The sequence below is a fragment of the Halichoerus grypus genome, chromosome 6, assembly GCF_964656455.1.
Source record: "Halichoerus grypus chromosome 6, mHalGry1.hap1.1, whole genome shotgun sequence".
NCBI lineage: Eukaryota > Metazoa > Chordata > Mammalia > Carnivora > Phocidae > Halichoerus > Halichoerus grypus.
In genome coordinates, this window is record NC_135717.1 from 5,759,358 (window position 1) to 5,777,613 (window position 18,256).

At 44.5% G+C, this 18,256-nt stretch overlaps 1 protein-coding gene and 1 non-coding gene across 16 annotated transcripts in view; both read left to right on the plus strand.

Moving 5' to 3' along the window:
• Positions 1–2,441: 2,441 nt before the first annotated feature.
• TRRAP (transformation/transcription domain associated protein) overlaps positions 2,442–18,256 on the plus strand; it is a 111,773-nt gene continuing 95,958 nt past the window's right edge. For 12 of the 15 annotated variants that reach the window (XM_078074328.1, XM_078074335.1, XM_036064852.2 and 9 more), the window contains exons 1-10: positions 2,442–2,581; positions 4,857–5,019; positions 5,437–5,486; positions 10,228–10,338; positions 11,316–11,420; positions 12,369–12,452; positions 14,500–14,556; positions 15,980–16,105; positions 17,346–17,423; positions 17,619–17,707. In XM_078074328.1, coding sequence (XP_077930454.1) covers positions 4,920–5,019; positions 5,437–5,486; positions 10,228–10,338; positions 11,316–11,420; positions 12,369–12,452; positions 14,500–14,556; positions 15,980–16,105; positions 17,346–17,423; positions 17,619–17,707 — 800 coding nt within the window. In that variant the 5' untranslated portion in view covers positions 2,442–2,581; positions 4,857–4,919. Of the gene's footprint in view, positions 2,711–2,825; positions 3,077–3,606; positions 3,755–4,856; positions 5,020–5,436; positions 5,487–10,227; positions 10,339–11,315; positions 11,421–12,368; positions 12,453–14,499; positions 14,557–15,979; positions 16,106–17,345; positions 17,424–17,618; positions 17,708–18,256 lie in introns of those variants that run through there. The other 3 variants (XM_078074329.1, XM_078074330.1, XM_078074331.1) reach the window with 3 other exon arrangements.
• On the plus strand, positions 5,148–5,359 carry LOC144382439 (small nucleolar RNA ZL1). Its single transcript, XR_013449421.1, has one exon. It is a non-coding gene; the product is annotated as a small nucleolar RNA ZL1 (small nucleolar RNA).

The following is an 18,256-nucleotide window of genomic DNA, read 5'->3' on the forward strand; positions in this document are numbered from 1 at the left end:
AGTGGGTGGAGCATGTGACTCGACCTCCGGGCTGTTAAGTTTGAGCCCCATGCTCCTGTAGAGATTACTTAAAAGTAAAATCTAAAAAAAATTGTTTTAGGGGCACCTGGGTGGCTTAGTTGGTTAAGCATCTGCCTTCGGCTCAGGTCATGATCTCGGAGACCTGCGTTGGGCTCCCTGCTCAGTGGGGTGTCTGCTTCTCCCTCTGCCCCTCCCCCCAGCTCATGCGCGCATGCTTTCTCTCTCTCAAATAAATAAAATCTTTATTTTTTTTTTTTAAGATTTTATTTATTTGACAGAGAGAGACACAGCGAGAGAGGGAACACAAGCAGGGGGAGTGTGAAAGGGAGAAGCAGGCTTCCCGCAGAGCACGGAGCCCGATGCGGGGCTCCATCCCAGGACCCTGGGATCATGACCTGAGCCGAAGGCAGACGCTTAACGACTGAGCCACTCAGGCACCCCTCAAATAAATAAAATCTTTAAAAATTTTTTAAAAATTGAACTAAATGCAGAAAACAAAATAATAAGATTTTGGTTTTTTATGTGTCACTTGATTGCATTGAATAATAATTTTACAGTAGTCACAGATAGTCTTATCTATGTCACAGAAGCCACTGCAAAGGCCACCCTGAAACTGATGTTCAGATTATGAGGTTATTGGGGGGAAAATACAGTATTTTGAGTATTTCCCCTGGTGAAATTATTACAGTATTACAGTATTATGAGATAGTGAATGGGGGTGGTGGTGGAAGGAACAGTGGTTTTCTTACATTGGGCTTTAAGAAAGTTGTCTCTGAGGAGGTGACATTTGAGATCATCAAGGTGACAAGGAGTCAGTTGTGTGCCTCTGGGGAAAGAACATTCCAGAGGTCCTAGGTGGGCATGAGGCACAGCAAGGCCACTCCAGCTAGAACATGAAGAGTGAGGTTGGGAGGTACATAGGGCCAGGAAATGAGGATGAGCTGAAGTCTTCGGAGGGTTTTAAGCAGAGGAGGGGCGTGATCTAATTTACCTGATAGTGATGGAGTTGACACTGTCTCTGAACTCTAGTTCAGGAGGTGGACAGGAAAACAGGCAAAAATCATAATAGTGTGTTGGGTACTTTGTTAGGAGAAGCTAGGGCCATGAGAAGTGCAGGGAATTAGCCAATATTAGAGCTAGACTTAACTATAAGACTTTAGGCTGTGCAATTAATCTGAAACTTATCAAAAGATTTATCTATCTCCTGCTTTCTTTTCCACCCCCTTCCCACCGAACAATATGAAACAATAACTGTCTGCACACTGATTTCAGCCCTCAGATTATTAAGCCTTCCCCAACTTTGGACCTATTAGTTTGGGGGGGGCGGTTAGGAGTAGAGAGGATTTTGCTTGCAAGAAATTTTTCCATGGGGAAAAGGTATTCTGACCCATTTTATTTCTCCCAGGGCAGAAATAAGTGACACTAAATACATTCATACAAATTCCCAGCAGTTCAACAGAGGGTTGTTCTTGAGTGGCAACATTTTTAAACAAGAAGCATGCTTCTGAATAAGGCCCCTTTCTTCCGAGATACGTTGCAGGTGTTGCAAGCTGCATTTATTACAAAGTGTGAAATGTATCTGTCTGGGAACGGAACCCAAAGACTTTGGTAACTTAGTGATGATGGGGGAGGGGGGTGAGATATTGTCATGAAAGAGGAGGAGGTGGAGCCAGGTCCTGGAGGTGGGGGAGAGAGGTCATCACTTTATTGCTCTGTCCATCTAACATGGTAACCAGGAGCCACTCACTATTCAACCACTCTTCTAGATGGAGTCGTAGGTGAGGTCCAACAGTACTTTTCCCTTCTAAGGCGTCTTGATCCTGCCCACACCATCTCACTTGGGCATCAAGGCGTTCTGCCCCACTCCCCCTCCTTCTCATCACTGCCCCACCAGGTAGGAGCTGACAGAGATCGTCTGTGGTCCAGCCTCTGGGTGATGTAGCTGCGGAGCAAATGATCAGGCCCACCACCTCCGAGCAGAACACCGGGGCTTTCCTTTGCTTACAGGGTCTCATTGTCTGTCTCCGCCTTCGCCTTCCCAAGGCCCCTGCTTACCTCCTCCCCTTTCGAATGGTTAAGAAGGACCCCAGGAAGGGAGGAGGGAGGAAACCCCGCCCGGCCTGCCACATTCAGTTCAGGGATGGACTCTTCCCTGGCCCGACCGCCGCCTGCTAAGGGAGCCCCTCGGGTGCCCAGCCCCCTGCAGCAGCCCCTGCTGTCCCTCCCCTCCCCTTCCCAGGCCTGCCTCCCGCGCGCATATTTAGGGCAGAAGGGGCCCAAAGACTCCCGGCACCTGCGGGCCTCACCAACCTTGAGGGCGGCCCCGCCCACCAGGCGGAGGTTTAAAGGGCCAGGCGGACCCACCCGGGCGCAACGCCCCTCCCCGCTCCCGCCGCCCGCCCAGGCCGCACCCACTTGGGGGCGGTGCGCCCAGACCTATTTCTCCCGCGGCGGGCGCGGCCGCTTTAAGCGGGGGCGGGACTGCACGGCGGCGGTGGCGGCGAGGGCTTCGCTGGGGGTCGCGGGCTGGGTCTGCGGGAGGCCGGCCGCCGAGATCAGGGTAAGCGCGGGCAGGCGCGGGAGGGCGGCGGAACGGCCCCGGGAGGTGCGCGCGGAGGCCCGGACCGGTGCGGCGGGGCCCTGGCGTGGGGAGGCCTCTGCGGCGCGGCGGCTCCGCTCAGCGACAGAGGTAGGCTCTGTGTGCCCGGTCCCCAGGCCCTCCCCTCCCGGCCCCCATGGGTGTCCAGCCCGGCAGGCTGGAGCCGGCGGCCGCCCTGTAGCCTCCGGCTGCTTGGCCGCGCTGGAGAGCTCTGGGAGGCGGAGGGCTGGCGGCGCGAGAATTGGCCCTCGGCGCTCGCCGTACCACGGCCTGGAGGGCGGACGCTGGGTGTCCGGAGACGGCGACAAAAGGAGGGAAGCGGAGAGCCGTTTGAGACCGCGGAGAGAGAGTGTGGGGTTGGGGCCCGGTTCCCCCAGAAGCGCCCCCAGGCCAGCCTGGCACCTCCCGGCCTCCACGCAGGCCCGTGGCTCGCCCGGCCCGGCGCGGAGAGCGAAGGTAGCGGCGAAGACAGCGCCCCCTCTGGCCCGGCGGCGCCGCCTCAGGCTCGGCTCGGCGCGGCGGGGCGGGGCGGTGGGGCCGTTTGTCGGTGCGCGGGCGCGGCGCCGGCTCCGGCCTTCCCACCTGGGCGGGGACGCGGGGGCCCGACGGAGGCCAGGCCCAGGCTCTCGGCCCCCGGCGTCTTCGAGTCACTGTCGCACGGACAGGCGCGATGGGCTGTTTTCCCTCCTCAGCCACCCCCCCCCCCCCCCGCCTCCCCTGGCCCGGCAGGACGCGGGGCCTGGCCTCTTGGGGCCCCGGGGAATGGAAGAGTGGACGACTTTGGTGAAAGAGGGGGTTCAAGCTTTTAAGGAGTTTGGGCACGACCACAAGTTTCGTAGGCACGGAGAGGCCATGACCCTGATTCTTGGGTCCCCAGGGATGGGGATGGGGGGCATTCGTGTTTGGAGGAGGGCGTGTGACCTGAAAGAGGAAGCAGTAGTCAGGTCATCCAGCGGGGCTGACAGAGTCCCCCTCTTCAGTCTCAGGGAGTTTTCCTGCTCTGAGCCGGAGGAGTGCGACAGAGCAGCGGTCGGCGGCTTCTCTGCATCGGAGAAGTGCTGTGGTGTCTCGAAGAGAGTGGCCCGAAGAAGAGGCTTTGTGGAGTCGGGGGTCCCCATCACTTGGGGCAGCAGTGTGAGCTGCTAGGAAGGGCTTCCGGTAGGGAGGGCTTTTGAAAGGCCTGCAGAAAGAAGGAGAAAATTAAGTCCTGAAGCTGCCTCTTGGTGCAGAGTGGAATTAAGCGGTTATATATCCAAGGAAGATGTGTAGAAGCAAATTCACCAGGTTCTCAAACTTTTGTGAGTGCTCTTAAAACAGAAACCGGCTCTCCCTCTATGTAGGTGTCAGCCTGGAGAGAGAATGCTTCGTGTGGTCATCAACAACCTGAAGCATTTATTCATTCACTCAAGCAGCGTTTTCTAAGTGCCTACTTTGGGCTAGCTGCAAGCAAAACTTAGGGCTTCCTGGGCCCCTCACTGAACCACAGTCTCTAGGTAGTGCTTGGAGGCCCACCTTTGGCACCTGGTGATCTTCGTGCACACTGAAGTTTGAGAACCAGTCACCTAGGGTAGAGGTTGCCCAATCCAGTCAGCTGCCTGTTTTTTGTTGTTTTAAGATTTTTATTTTTAAGTAATCTCTACACCCAACGTGGGGCTGGAACTTAAAACCCCGAGACCAAGAGTCGCATCTGTGGATTGAGCCTGCTGGGTGCCCCTCAGCTACCTGTTTTTATACAGCCCATGAACTAAGAATTTTTACGTTTTTAAGTGGTTGAGAAAAAGTTGAAAGAAGAGTAATGTTTCATGACATTTGAGAATTACATGAAATTCAAATTTCAGTGTCCATAAATATAGTTCTATGGATCACAGCCATGTTCTTTCATTTATGTGTGGTCCGTGGCTGTTTTCTGGCTGTAACAGAGCTGAGTGGTTGTGATAGAGACCACAAAGGCTGAAATATTTACTGTCTGGCTTATATAGAGAATTTGCCCACCCCTGGCCTAGGGAAAAAAGGATATACAGTGGGGGGGGGGGGAGTCTTTGTGTATAAAAATAATGTTTAGAAATTAATAGGAAAAATGGATGCAAGTAAATTTTACTTTCAAAAAAGCAGAGGGAATAGTATTGTGGGTTAATTAAAAAGTATTTAGCTTAATACATCACGTAGGTAAGATTTTCATAGAGACCGTAAGCCTGTGCCTTCAATAAGTTGGCTCACCATACGCTTCTTTTCATAGGCTGGGTGAACTCATGGACCTGACACTTTTCTCTTGAGAAACTAACGAACTCAAAAAAAAAAAATGGCATTTGTTGCAACACAGGGGGCCACAGTGGTTGACCAAACCACTCTGATGAAAAAATACCTTCAGTTTGTGGCAGCTCTCACGGACGTAAATACACGTGAGTTGATCCTTCTTGTTGTTAAGAAATGCATTATCGTGACTCATTCATCTCAGTTCAAATGAGGTGCACATTGAGATGAATAGCAACATTAACTCTTACCCTAATTTTCCCATTCTCTGCCTTGTGGAGAAGCAAAGTGATGAGCATTACTAGCTGGAGCCCCAAAGAGGCACGTGTGTGTGTGTGTGTGTGTGTGTGTGTGTGTGTGTATGTGTATCCTCGTCTGTGCATGCACACGTATGTCTGGGAGTGTGAGTGTGTGTGACTCGTTATAGGGAACTAGTTATGTGCCTTCTGTTGGACCATGACAGTCAAACTGATAAGATCTGATTGCTTCTCTTACTAAATTCAATAATTTTATGAAGATCCTTAACATAATTTCAATTACCTGATGACTTGTCTTGTCATTTACAGCTGATGAAACGAAGTTAAAAATGATGCAAGAAGTTAGTGAAAATTTTGAGGTATGAGCTTAATATATTTTTTTCATTATGAGGTAAATAATCACGCGTACTTTCCAGTCGCTTCTCTGTCAGTCTTACCAGTGAGTCAAAAATCGTTCTCTCTGTTAATGTGATTTATTGTATTTCAATACTGAAATTTGATGTGTGTAGTGTTGTCCAACTTCTTCACACTAGTGACCGTGAACTTCAAGTGACGTTGAGGGATGTTGCTTTGGTTTTGGTGGTTAAGCTTTTTTCCATTTTGAGGCATAAACTTTCAGGATGCACTCAGACTTACATTGTAGATTCATTACTTTCACGTAATAGAGGGTGTGTTACTGTAGACTGAGAGCACTTGGCGTGACCTTGAGCAGTTCCTCTCTTCCCCACGTTCCACGATTTCCCGGTGTCCCATGGGTCCTTGGGCTCTGTTCACTTTTCTTCAGTCTTCTCTTTCTCTGGATCAGATGATTTCTATTATCTGTCTTCAGGTTTGCTCACTGTTTCTGTGTCCTCTCCAGTTGGCTGAGAGGTTTTAAAGTTTCAGTTTACTTTTTATATTTTTTTCAGTTCTTATACTTTCAGTTTTGGAGTTTCCATTTGGTTCTTCTTTCAGGTTTCCCTTCTTCACAGAGATTATCATCGTGTATCAATACCATCTTGTTGTTATTCTTGGACATTTTATAATGACTGCGTTTACAACATTTGGGCTAGATGAGGGTTAATTTCTACTGAATGTGGGTCACATTATCCTGCTTCTTGCATTGTCTAATAGTTTTTGATAATGTGGCGAATACTGTATTGTGAAGTATAGGGACTCTAGATTCTGACCTCCCTCTGAAGAGTACTGATATTTTGATTGTGATAGGCAGTTCAGTTCCTAGCTGATCTCCTCGAACATGTGTAGGCTTGGTTTTATGCTGTGGCGTGGAGGATCCGTGGGAAGGCTAAGGTGTTCCCCAGGTCTCTCTAATTTGGCCGGATTCAGCCTCCAAACTCCAGCTCCCATGGATATCATCACAGGTTGATTTTAGGCCTGGCTTGTTTTAGAGATCTAGAATAGGCTTTCCTCTAGGGCACAGTCCTTCCTTAGCTGGATGTCTGGGATGTTAAAGAGGTGGTAGGAAAGTGTTGGCATCGTGTCCAGGCTGGAACCCCACCATCCTCCAACATTGCTGGACCTCTGATACCTCTTGAGATCTCTCAATCCCAAGCCGTCACTGTCTGGTAAGCTTCAGGTGGTCTTATCTCATCTTACTTATACGTGCAGTCCAGTCCTCAGTCAAGGTCTCAGAGAAGACCATCCGCTATATTCTCTGGGGCTCTGCTTTGCAGATTCCGGCCACCTGAACTGCTCAGAACTTGTGTTTGCTCCTCGCTTCAGCAGGACCATCCTGCTCTCCTTGGGTTCCAGCCTGCTGAGCTCCGGTCAGGACATGCGTGCACAGGCCGAGAGCCATGGTGGTCATTATAATCTCCCCTTCTCATGGAGGCTGTGGTCTAGCCCCTGCCTCTTGTCCAGCACCTGAAAACTGTTGCCTGGTTTTTTGTCCAACTTTATGGTTAGTTTCATGCTGTTAGTTGCATAGGCAGGAGAGAAAGTCACATTTCTTTTCTTTTTTTTTTTTAAAGTAGGGATAATAAAACATTTCTCAGTTAATGTGATTAAGAACAGCAGATAAAATGTTTTTAGCTTCTGGCATGGTCATTTGAATTACAAAGGATCAAATAAATGCTAGTGGGAATGAATCAGTGCCCTACTCTCTGTAGCACTGGGTAGTATTTCCGTTTGGTGGGAGGTTTTTTTGGTGGTTTTATTTTAAGTAGACATTTTTAAGGACTTGTTGCCTTGAACTGAGCTGGGAAAAAAAATCCCGAGGTATTTAGAGATTGAGCTAAAGAGCTTTCTCTTCTGCCCAAGCTGCTAACGCAAGCTGTTAAAAAAAAAACAAAAAAGCTAAAAAAAGAGGTGGGAGGCAGGACATGATGGGCCTGCATTCTGTGTTTCTGGAAGAACTGCTCAGTGAGAACCATAGGCCCAGCGGCTTTGAGAGGGTGGAGTCATGGGGGAGCTGGTGAGCCCGCAGAAAGCGCGCGTGTGTCCAGCCTCTGAGTGTGGGCACTAAGTGTCCCACCCCTTTCTCTCCTGTCCTGTCTGGCAGTTAGCAAGTTAATTTTTGACTTTGGTCACAGACACATTGATTAAATTCACAGAACTAAAAGGCAGTGAAGCAGTAAGTGTACTTGGGGCTTTCGAAAATCGTGATTTTGGAAATCCGTATGATAGAAACGTTGGCCTTCCATGAAATTCAGATGACTGAGCCCTTCAAAGAATTAAATACTAGAATGACCCTCCGTAGGTAATTCTAAATTACCACCACTACCACCCCAGAAAAATATCAGAATGAGCTGAGTGAGATTAAAAAAAAAAAAATCCCAGTGGTTTCAGGAGTCTTAGGAACATATTTCACTAAGCATTTAGGAATAAAATTGTGGGCTAGGTAAAGGTTCTGTGGGCCATCTTTCAGGACAGGATATAAAGGAACTTTCAAGTTAGAACTCACATGAAAAATTCATATGGATCAGAAGGCTGGGGGCTGAGTTGAAATCCTGGCAGAATAACCGGGCAGCTTGTTGAATGAATCTTTTTTATCGGAGGAGTTTGAAACTCTGTTTTGAAAACTATGGAAGCAGCGGTCGGTATGGGCTTATGTGCAGATGAGCTTGATTTCTTGGTAACCTTGGTAATCTTCCAGTGGAAATCTTCCTTGAATCCTTGAATGTGGGTATTTTGTAAAAAGTCTTAAGCTTTGGGGCTAAAAGGTGACACACATGGTTCCCGCCCCCAGTGAATTCCCAGCCTGCTTGGGGAGAGGCTGGGAGGTACCTGAGGGCTTCTCCCACGGTGGTCTGTGTGAATGGAGCCCTGGGTTGGGCCGGGGAGCCTGATACTCAGGCACACGTTCCAAGAATCACACGATTTTCTTTCCTGGCTCCCGTGGCAACACTTTTCTGGTTTTCAGCTGTTTCTCTGTCTCTTTCTTCATAGACTCCTCTTCCAAGATTACCTTATAATGGTAGACAACCCCACGTCTTTATCTTCAGCCCAGATCAGTGTCTGGAGTTTCAGACACTTGTATTTAATTAACTGCCCAGATGCCTCCTCTCAAGGGCTTGTCAGGCTCACGATAGTAACAGTTGAACCCCTTGCTCTCATGCTCCCATCCCCTGCCTTGCTAAACGAGTTTTAGTGCCTTTTACTTCCATGCATTCTCAATTTTGTGCCTTTGCATAGGCTTTTCTTAGAACCTTCTTCTTTTCTACTTTTTCACATGGTTAACTCCTGTTGGCCTTTTAAGTTTTAGTGTAAACATCCCTTCTTGAGGAAGGCGCTCTCTGCCCTTGGTTCCATCCAGTACATTGTGTTCCCTTAGTTGCCAGTGTTTCCTCCATCCTAATTCTGTATTGTTCTTTTTTTTAATCTGTCTTCCCAGCACATGACTGCCTCCCCCATCTCCGAGGGCATGAATTGTATTTGCTTTCCTTTTTTTTTTTTTTTAAGGTTTATTTATTTTTAAAGAGAGGGAAAGTGCACGTGGGCAGGCACAAGCAAGCGGGGAGAGGGGGCAGAGGGAGAGAGAGATTCCCAAGCAGATTCCCCACTGAGCGCAGAGCCTGACTTGGGGCTCGATCTCAGGACCCTGAGATCGTGACCTGAGCCAAAGCCAAGAGTCAGATGCTCAACCGACTGAACCACCCGGGTGCCCCTCTATTTTCTTCGTCTTATCCCCACTGAGCACATGATAGAGCCTCAGTGACTAATTGTTGAATGGGCAAGTGAGGCCTTAATAGGGGAAAGAACTTGGCTGTTAAAGACTCAATTTCCGAACACTTCTAAAGCTTATGAACTGATACTCAGCAAATTTTATAACCTCTCTGAGCCTCTTTACCTGTGAAATGGAGATAACACTTACCTTAGGCTCTCGAGGACTGAGTGAGAAAGAGTAAAAACACACAGCTCAGTATTTAGCCCACAGGTGCTCTGGTAACACCAGACGACATTAGTGAGCATTTACTGTAGAGCATTCACTATGTCCTAAATTAACTCATGTAATCTTTATGTGATTCCATAAGGTGGGAAATAATATGACAGTCAACAGGTAGGGGCACTGAGGCACAGAGACTAGGTTACTGCCCAAGGTTTCCACTTCCTAAGCGGGATCCAGAAACTGCTTAGGAGCCATTTTACCGCACTGTCTCCAGACTGGAGGTTCATTTTCATTTCTCCTTTTAAAGTCAGAGCTGGGATTAATAATAGATGAGGTTAGATTATCATCTAATTAACATAGATCTGACCAATAAATTAGCTTTTCAGATTAGAAAAAGGTGCCAGTTTGTTGAGGCGCTTCATTTTCCACTTGAAGAAGCTAAGATCTAGAAGCTAAGTGATTTTTCAGAGGTCTCATGCTTAGCTTGCGGCAGGGCCTCTAGAACAGGTGCCACATTCCACATTTCCCCCAGCATTAGTGTTTCTGCTTTTAACAGTAAATTTTAACATTTACTTTACATCTTAAATTGGATTTCAGAAGCACTGATCCTTTTACTTAAAACTGTGTTACCACTGAAGGATCTAAAAGCATTAAAAATTACTGTTGGTTTTGCTAAAATGTTTTATGTTTTCTTGAGATTATAATATAGTGAATTTGAAAGGAAAGTATATACACAAACTTAATGGGGTTTTCTTTTATTTTTGCATAATTAGAATGTAACGTCATCTCCTCAATATTCTACGTTCCTGGAACATATCATCCCTCGATTTCTCACATTTCTTCAAGACGGAGAAGTTCAGTTTCTCCAGGAGAAACCAGCCCAGGTAATCTGTTCAGAAATATCAGATGGGGGAGGGGGGATGTCATGCTGTAAAATCGCAAGCATTTATGGATTAAAACATCTGAGAAAATTTAGGGTTCCACTTTAAAGTAGGATTTTGTCATGTAAGGATGACTCTGTTCCCGACCATGCCTCCTCAGTTAAGGTTTTAATTTAAATCATTCACATTTGCCAGCTGATGACATGTGTGTACACTGAGTTCAAATATCCACAAAACGAGGGAATGACCCTTTAGTGACCCTCTCCATACCCAGTGCCCTCCTCTGCTCTTCTACTGTCAATTCTCGTAACTTCCGATCAGTTTTATCTGTACCCCTACCCATTCTTTGTGCCCCCTTCCCCACTTTGATCATTTGAAAAGTCTCATATCAATTTTTTCTATAACTATTTCAGTGTGTCTCTTAAATATAGTCTTTAAAAATTACCATAACGCCAGTGAAAGTTATTGCCAAATAAAGTTATTGCCAAATTTTTATGTCGTACCAGTCGAAGGCCTACACCTTTGACCTACCTTTCAGTTGTCGGCTCCGTAGACCGAATCCTGAAAGCTTAGTCAGCTTGTGGTATAATCAGTTGTTGGGGCGAGAGGATTGTAGGAACCGAACCTGTGTTGGAGGGAGATCCCAAACCAAGTTCAGTTTGTGTTGTGCTCTTTCATGTGAAATCCACCAGACATTCACACACTGGTGCCCTTCCCCTGGAAATAATGATTAGTTGTGAAAGAGGGAAAGTTCGGCTTGCTTGATTTGGTGCACAACTGTAGAAATCTTGAATGGTTTGTGGTACATACTTGGGATTACGTTTTAGTAATTTACAGGATTATTTCTGAAATGGGGTCTGTCTTGTAGTTCGGCGGTTCCCCCTGCTGGGTGCAGATAGCCGTGTAATTTACAGAGTGAAAGGATTATTTGAGACTCTCAGGAGGATTTGATATTTACATTTTTTATTTTTCCTCACCAGCAACTGCGGAAGCTAGTACTTGAAATAATTCACAGGATACCAACCAATGAACATCTTCGTCCTCATACAAAAAATGTTCTATCTGTGATGTTTCGCTTTTTAGAGGTAATCTTTTGAGAATTCTTGTTATTTAGCCATATCTGGGTTATCGGTTTTCTTACTGTGGAATCTAGTATTACACAACTACTTCCCTTTCACTAAAGTTCTGATTCACATGAGTAAAAATTTTCTTAATGTCCATTTTCCCCCCATTTTGCCGACCAAATTAAGGAATATTAATTGAAGATTCTTTGTTTTGAGTCAACAGGGAATTGACTAGTCATGGTGGAAATCTTTGGCAAGGGCTGGGCTGACAAACTCAGAGTGCAAGGCTCTCTGGCTTTGTGCTACTTTAGACACAATAGATGCTCATGAAGAGTGTCTCAAATTCTTCAGGTGAATCCATCTGGTACCTGCCTGTTACTGTAGCCTCTAAATTGTTTTCTTGCTGTTCTTAGTCTCGATATGTTTAGAATTCTGTTGTGTTTCTGGGCCCCTTGGAAGGATGAGCTTTGGAGGGGATAGAGCTGGATTCAGATCCCGGCTCTGCCGTGTGTTAACCGTATCATGTTAGCCGCGTGGCTTACCTTCTATGAGTCCTAACTTCCCATGGGTAAGATGTGGAAGACACCCCATTCCAAGAATGTGAAGTGTTTAGCAGCTGGTCCAATAAAAACATAGTGGGTTTTTCTGACAATATTTTCAAGCAATGAAGAAGTGTCATTTGGACCATTAAGACCTTCACTTATGGTGTGACTTGCCTTAAGTGCCAGTTTTTCATCTGTCAGAGTACTACTTTCCAGAGCTTACTGGCAGGATGCCCTTCCCATGGTCCACCAAAGACCTCCAGAGCTTCTTATCTGAGATAATTATGTTCTGTGTTCAACAAATCAAATCTGAGTTGGCTGATGCAGGGTGTGTATACAAGAAAATGCTTGGAAGATAGTCTGTAATCTTTAGATTAAAATAACCTGAGAAATATAACTCTTTTTTAAATGCTTTTTTTTTTTTAAGACGGAAAATGAAGAGAATGTTCTTATTTGTCTAAGAATAATCATTGAGCTCCACAAACAATTCAGGCCGCCCATCACACAAGAAGTAAGTGTTTATCCAGTTAGCATTTATAAAAGTGTGACAACAGGTTTTTTCCCGCCGTGTGGTTTATTTACTCTCTTAGAGTTGACAGGACACGTGCTATTTTTAAGAAAAGGGTAGCCTAAGTTTGGGGGAGATTCTTGATGGGTTTCACAGTGACTTTTTTCTTGTTAATGTTTACATGAATATTTGACTGAATTTGTACATTCGTTGAAATGTGGTAAACTACCAGACTGGCGGGGCTGTTTGGGTAATTCTGGTATGTACGGGTCTGGTGTGCCAGAAGGCTCCAGTCATTTTATGCTGTGCGGTGGTTTAAGATGTGGGTTCTGAAGTCAGAATTGGGTTGGAATCTCAGCCCTGTAATTAGTGGGTATTGACATCGGTAAGCGCCTAGGCTTTTGGAGCCTTTTCCATAAAATGAGGATTCTCACAGGACATATCCTCCAAAGGTTGCTTGAAGAATTAAAAAAGTTTTTTTTGAAACATATAATTACAATCTGTATATCCTGGCAAACATACCCTCCCACAAAATGCCTGTTTTTTATACTTATTGTTTATTGGTTCAAGTTAGATGTAAAAGAGTTCATAGTGGGCAGTAACCACGTTCATATAATGAGAGTGGAAAATCAGTCAAAAATCAGGTTTTCATTAAGGAAGTCATACAGGAGTAAAATATAAATGTAGTGAGTGTGGGAAAACCTCTATTCTAGGTCCTATTTTATGTGACACCAGAGGACTCACACCAAGTTAAATATGTGGGTATGCAGTAAATAGGGAAACATGAGGATTTAGTGGATCAGAGGACTTCCATTTGGAGTCAGGATCCTTTAGGAGATTTTCAGCATATCAAGAATAAACCCATGCTTGTCTGACTGCATTTTGATTTTTGCCCATCGAAATGCCACTCAGTGGTTATTGGTTGAAGTCTTGAAAATGGATGAGAAGCCTCTTATCACCCTGAGATATTTGAAGAATTAAATACAAAAGTTAAAGTTCTTAGGGTGATTGGTACCTGCCTAGTAGGCACTAAACATGCTGTGTTAGCCGTAATTATGATACGCTTCTCTGTTGTGAACCTTAGTAGCCTATTGTAGATTATTTTGAAATTGAAAGAATAAAGATGAAGTAGAATTCCCATCATCTAAAGAAAACTAATGTCTTGATTTCTGTTCCTTTTCCTATTTTATGTATATTTTCTGTGTAAATATGATACTGCATGTGGCATTTTATATCCTGTTTCCCTTCCCATCATGAAAGAGTGTTTTCCAATCATAAAAAGTCCTTTATAGTAGTTTTTAACGGATGCGTAATAAGTAGTCTTTCTTAAGATGCCCTTGTGTTTGGATATTTAAGGTATTTCAAAATTTTTATTTTAGGACTGTTGCTGAGTATCTTGTTGACAGTTCAGATTATTTCGTGGACTGGGTTTGTAAGAGTAGGATTATCAAGTCCAAAGTGTTAATGCTTTAACGTTAAGTCGATTTCCAGAAAGGTTTGAGCAGTTGACGCTTCCCCTGGTAGTACGGGAGAGTCTCCCTCTCGTTGGACTCTGTCTTGCGTGGTGTAGCAGTACTTTCTGAAAGGCAAGACGTGGCATTTATTTTAATTTTCATTCCTTTGCCCTTCCTGAATTAGAAACTTGCTGCCTTTATATTTCCTTTTTTTTTTTTTTTTAAAGATTTTATTTATTTATTTGACAGAGAGAGACACAGCGAGAGAGGGAACACAAGCAGGGGGAGTGGGAGAGGGAGAAGCAGGCTTCCCGCTGAGCAGGGAGCCCTGTGCAGGGCTCGATCCCAGGACCCTGGGATCATGACCTGAGCCGAAGGCAGACGCTTAACGACTGAGCCACCTAGGCGCCCCTGTATTTCCTTTTTTGTCTGTCCGTTCACGTCCATTGCCTGTTCGTATTTTGAGTCTGACATTTTTCCTGCCTGTTTTATGAGTTTTTATATAGTAAGACTATTAATATTTTTGTTACTTATTATCAGCATTTTCTGTTGATAAATATCTTCCTTATATTGTCTTTTTTTAATTTTATTTTTAGATTCATCATTTTTTGGATTTTGTGAAACAGATTTACAAGGAGCTTCCAAAAGTAGTGGTATGTTTTTAATACTGTTTGACTCCGTTATTTATATTCATTTATTACTTCCTCATTCTAAAGGGAATTCGGAATAGTTGGGTTGAAGGAATAATTGGGGGGTGGGGGGATACTGATTTTAGAATGAGGAGTGGTTAGTGGTGGTCAGAATGTAGATTGATAAATCAGCTGTTTGAAAGAAGAATTCTCTTGCTTTCACAGTTTAAATACATTATTTTTGACATAAAAACAGTAATATATTTTTATTTTAGAAATTTGCAAAAAAAAAAACAAACAAAAAACAAAAACCCAAGGCGAGTCATCCATAATTTTTTCACTTGTAAGCAACCACTGATGTTGAGGGTTTTTTGTTTGTTTTTTCTTCACATTTTTCCTGCTTTTTGAAGATGGTTGCACTCCTATTGCCTTTTTTGGGCGGGGGTGTACACTTTCAGCCTCCTTTTCGGTATCATTAAAATTCTTTCCTATATTGAAAGAAGTTTTTCTGAGTGGTGTCAGCAGCGTGTGGAAGTGTGTGTTGTGCGTGAGGGTGGGCTTCTGCCCCCCTTAGCCTCGCCTAGTAGATGGCGCCACTGGGACCAGTTTGGAACGGTCTCTAAAACGCCTCTGCCGGCAGTCATAGTCCTTAGTGGCCCCATAAACTTCCTGTCCTATGCGTGTACCTGGACTGTCTCCTTGATGCGGCTCTTCCCAGTTTTCCGTTCCTAACTATCACAAGTAATCACAAAAAGTGGTAAAAATCATTCTGCGTAAATGTGTTCATATGTCAGAGTTTTTATTCTAAAGATTTTTTTTTTTAAGCTTTAAAAACAATTTTTAAAAATTATCAAGGTAAAATGGACTCCTTATGGTATTTTGAGGATTTTAACCTAAGAATGTATAAAACTTAAAACTTAATTGAGTTCTGGTTACCAAGTCCTGTCACCTGTCACTTCAGTCAGAAAAGCTGCTTTTTATAAGAAGTGGTTTTATTTCATGGAAAGCCCAAATTGCACTGAGGACTAAGGATGGCAACGAGGCCCTGGCATTTTAAAAATGTCTGTCCTTTGCTTCGGTTCCTGCCTTTGATCTCTGTGGAGGAGACTGTTTGCAAAGTGGATTCGGTGGAGACCAGCTCCTCGGTTCCTACCACTAGGGGGATGGGCCACATTCTCCCCTGCCTGCTGAGGTAGTAATATATTATGCCATGCACTTCATCTTTTACCAGCCAGGAAAAAAAGGTAGAAAGCATTTTGGGCAAGTTTTTGTCTTCTGTTGCTGGAGGTGGAGAATGTTGTCGCTGTCATGTTATCTTGGTCCGTAAAGAGGACCCCAAATCGTATGGCATCAGTGCGACAGAGACATGTACGACACTGGGTTTCTGTTTCGCTGAGGAATAGCGTGTCTGACTCGAGGAAGAATGATTTGTGCTCTTTTTATGCAGAACCGCTACTTTGAGAACCCTCAGGTGATCCCCGAGAACACAGTCCCTCCCCCCGAAATGGTTGGTATGATCACCACAATTGCTGTGAAAGTCAATCCAGAGCGTGAGGACAGTGAGACAAGAACAGTAAGTTTTTTTCAGTTGTTTTGTTTTGTTTTTATCCCTGTCTTCTGTACTGGGTAGAGGATACTGACTTTTTATGCATATTTTTAGCGTATTGGGGGGGTTTCTCCTCTAAGCACTGGAGGCAGTTAAGATAGCACACATGTGTGTGCCTGAGAGCTCATCACTGATTCTCTGGGCAGCTTTGAAGTGCTGAACGAGACTGTTGCTCACCATGGATGCAGAGATCAGATGATCAAACCGTAGTGGAAATCCAGAATCACCTGTTGGAAAGACAGCTGCCCAGGCTACGGGGCCTCTGCTCCATCCTTAGCTTTGACATTAACGAGGTCTCTTTAAGCTACCTAGAAATTTCTAGCCCAGGACCTGAGAGCGTAGGCCCTGGGCACAGAAGCTTGGGGACAATGTTCCAGCCCCACCGCTTGGGCTTTCTAAGTGTAGCAAAGCACATAATTTTGGTTCTGGCCTTAATTTTCTCCCTCATTATCTGAAAAACGTGCCTTGTGTCATTTTGTGAAGGGAATGCTGGTGTTGTCTGCAGGTAATGTGTCGTATTTGAAGTATCCGCACACCGGTACTCTGTAGGGAGCAGTTACAACAACTGTGTTTTCAGGATTGAATTAAGAATTTCATCTGTATTTGTTTTACTGCAGTCATTTTGCAGTAAATGTTGCAGTAAAAGTTTCAGTCTGTGCTAGGCTAAACAGGAATCTACATTTTGAATGAAGCTTTCATTCCTTTTCTCTTCCTGAATCAGAAACTTTTTTTCAGTTTCAGTCTTTGTGTTTCTTCTCTTGCTTGTCTGCTCCTGTCTGTTGTCCTTCGCTGAGTCTGACATTTTCCTTACCTGTACTGGGAGCTCTTATATATTTAGACTATTACATTTTTTTGTTATATTTATCATAAGCGTTCTTTCTTTACAAATATTTTTGAATAACACTGGGTAAATTTGTACTTTTTGCTGTTATTTTGAGTTAGTTAATAGGTACCAATTTAAAATTTCCTCAAGTGATTTGAATGTCTAAGTTTTGACAAATTTTCCTGATGTTTTTGCTGGGGGTGATGGCGTTGGGAAATATAAAAACCCTTATATTAAATGGTAGTTCTTTGTGCTTTATTTTCAAAAATAGTTTGCTCTTTCACCACACGTACTTTCTCTTCATTTCGCTGGGGCGATGCTTAGTAGTGGGCTATGTTACGTGCCACGGTGATAACCATGGTCCTGCTTGCTTCTCTCTTACAGCATTCCATCATTCCAAGAGGATCTCTTTCTCTGAAAGTGTTGGCAGAATTGCCCATTATTGTTGTTCTGATGTATCAGGTATGCATATTGCTTACTAGTGTCTCTTGGGTTTGGGGCTTCTTGTAGGATGACAGAGTTTTCTTTGGCCACTGGAAGATGCGTGGGATGCACACATGCTAACTAATGTAGTGAATCTTAGAGGTTTTTGGTATGCCACATTATTTTGCCATAGCAGAGTGTAAGAGCATGAAAATCTGGTATGTTTGCTTTTAGCTCTACAAACTGAACATCCACAATGTTGTTGCTGAGTTTGTGCCCTTGATCATGAATACCATTGCCATTCAGGTATCTGCACAAGCCAGGTGAGGTTTCTTCGGACAGCGACATGGCTGACTGCCACAGTTCTATAATTCCAAGTAAAAATATACTTGCTGTCGTCTTTTGTAAGACGTGAAAATTTTGAGTGATAAAATTTTGGTAAAATTATACGCACTTTTGACTTTTTGAACTTGTACTTCAATAATGATGTGAATAGTTCTATCAGTTCCTTATTTTGAAAAGATGAGCTAATATCTTGGGTTTGGGTGTCTTGTGAATTTAGAATTATCATTAGGTGTTACTGTGCTCACTCCCAGCTGTGGGATAAGCAAGCCTTTCCACCTTCAAGCCCCATTCATGCAGTGTCTTTCAGCATGAGTGCTAGAATGTTCTATACCCCTTGTTCCCCCTCACCTGTCACCCTTCGTCACTGAACATGTGAACCATGCATATTTATCTTTTGAAGCCCCATTGAAGCTTTTTCCTCAAACTTAGCAGCATTCTCTTAAGACCTCTGTCACTCACTCTCTTGACTGCAGCCCATCTGGCTCTGAGTCATTGGAGGGCAAGATCTGAGGGTGAATCAGCTGTAA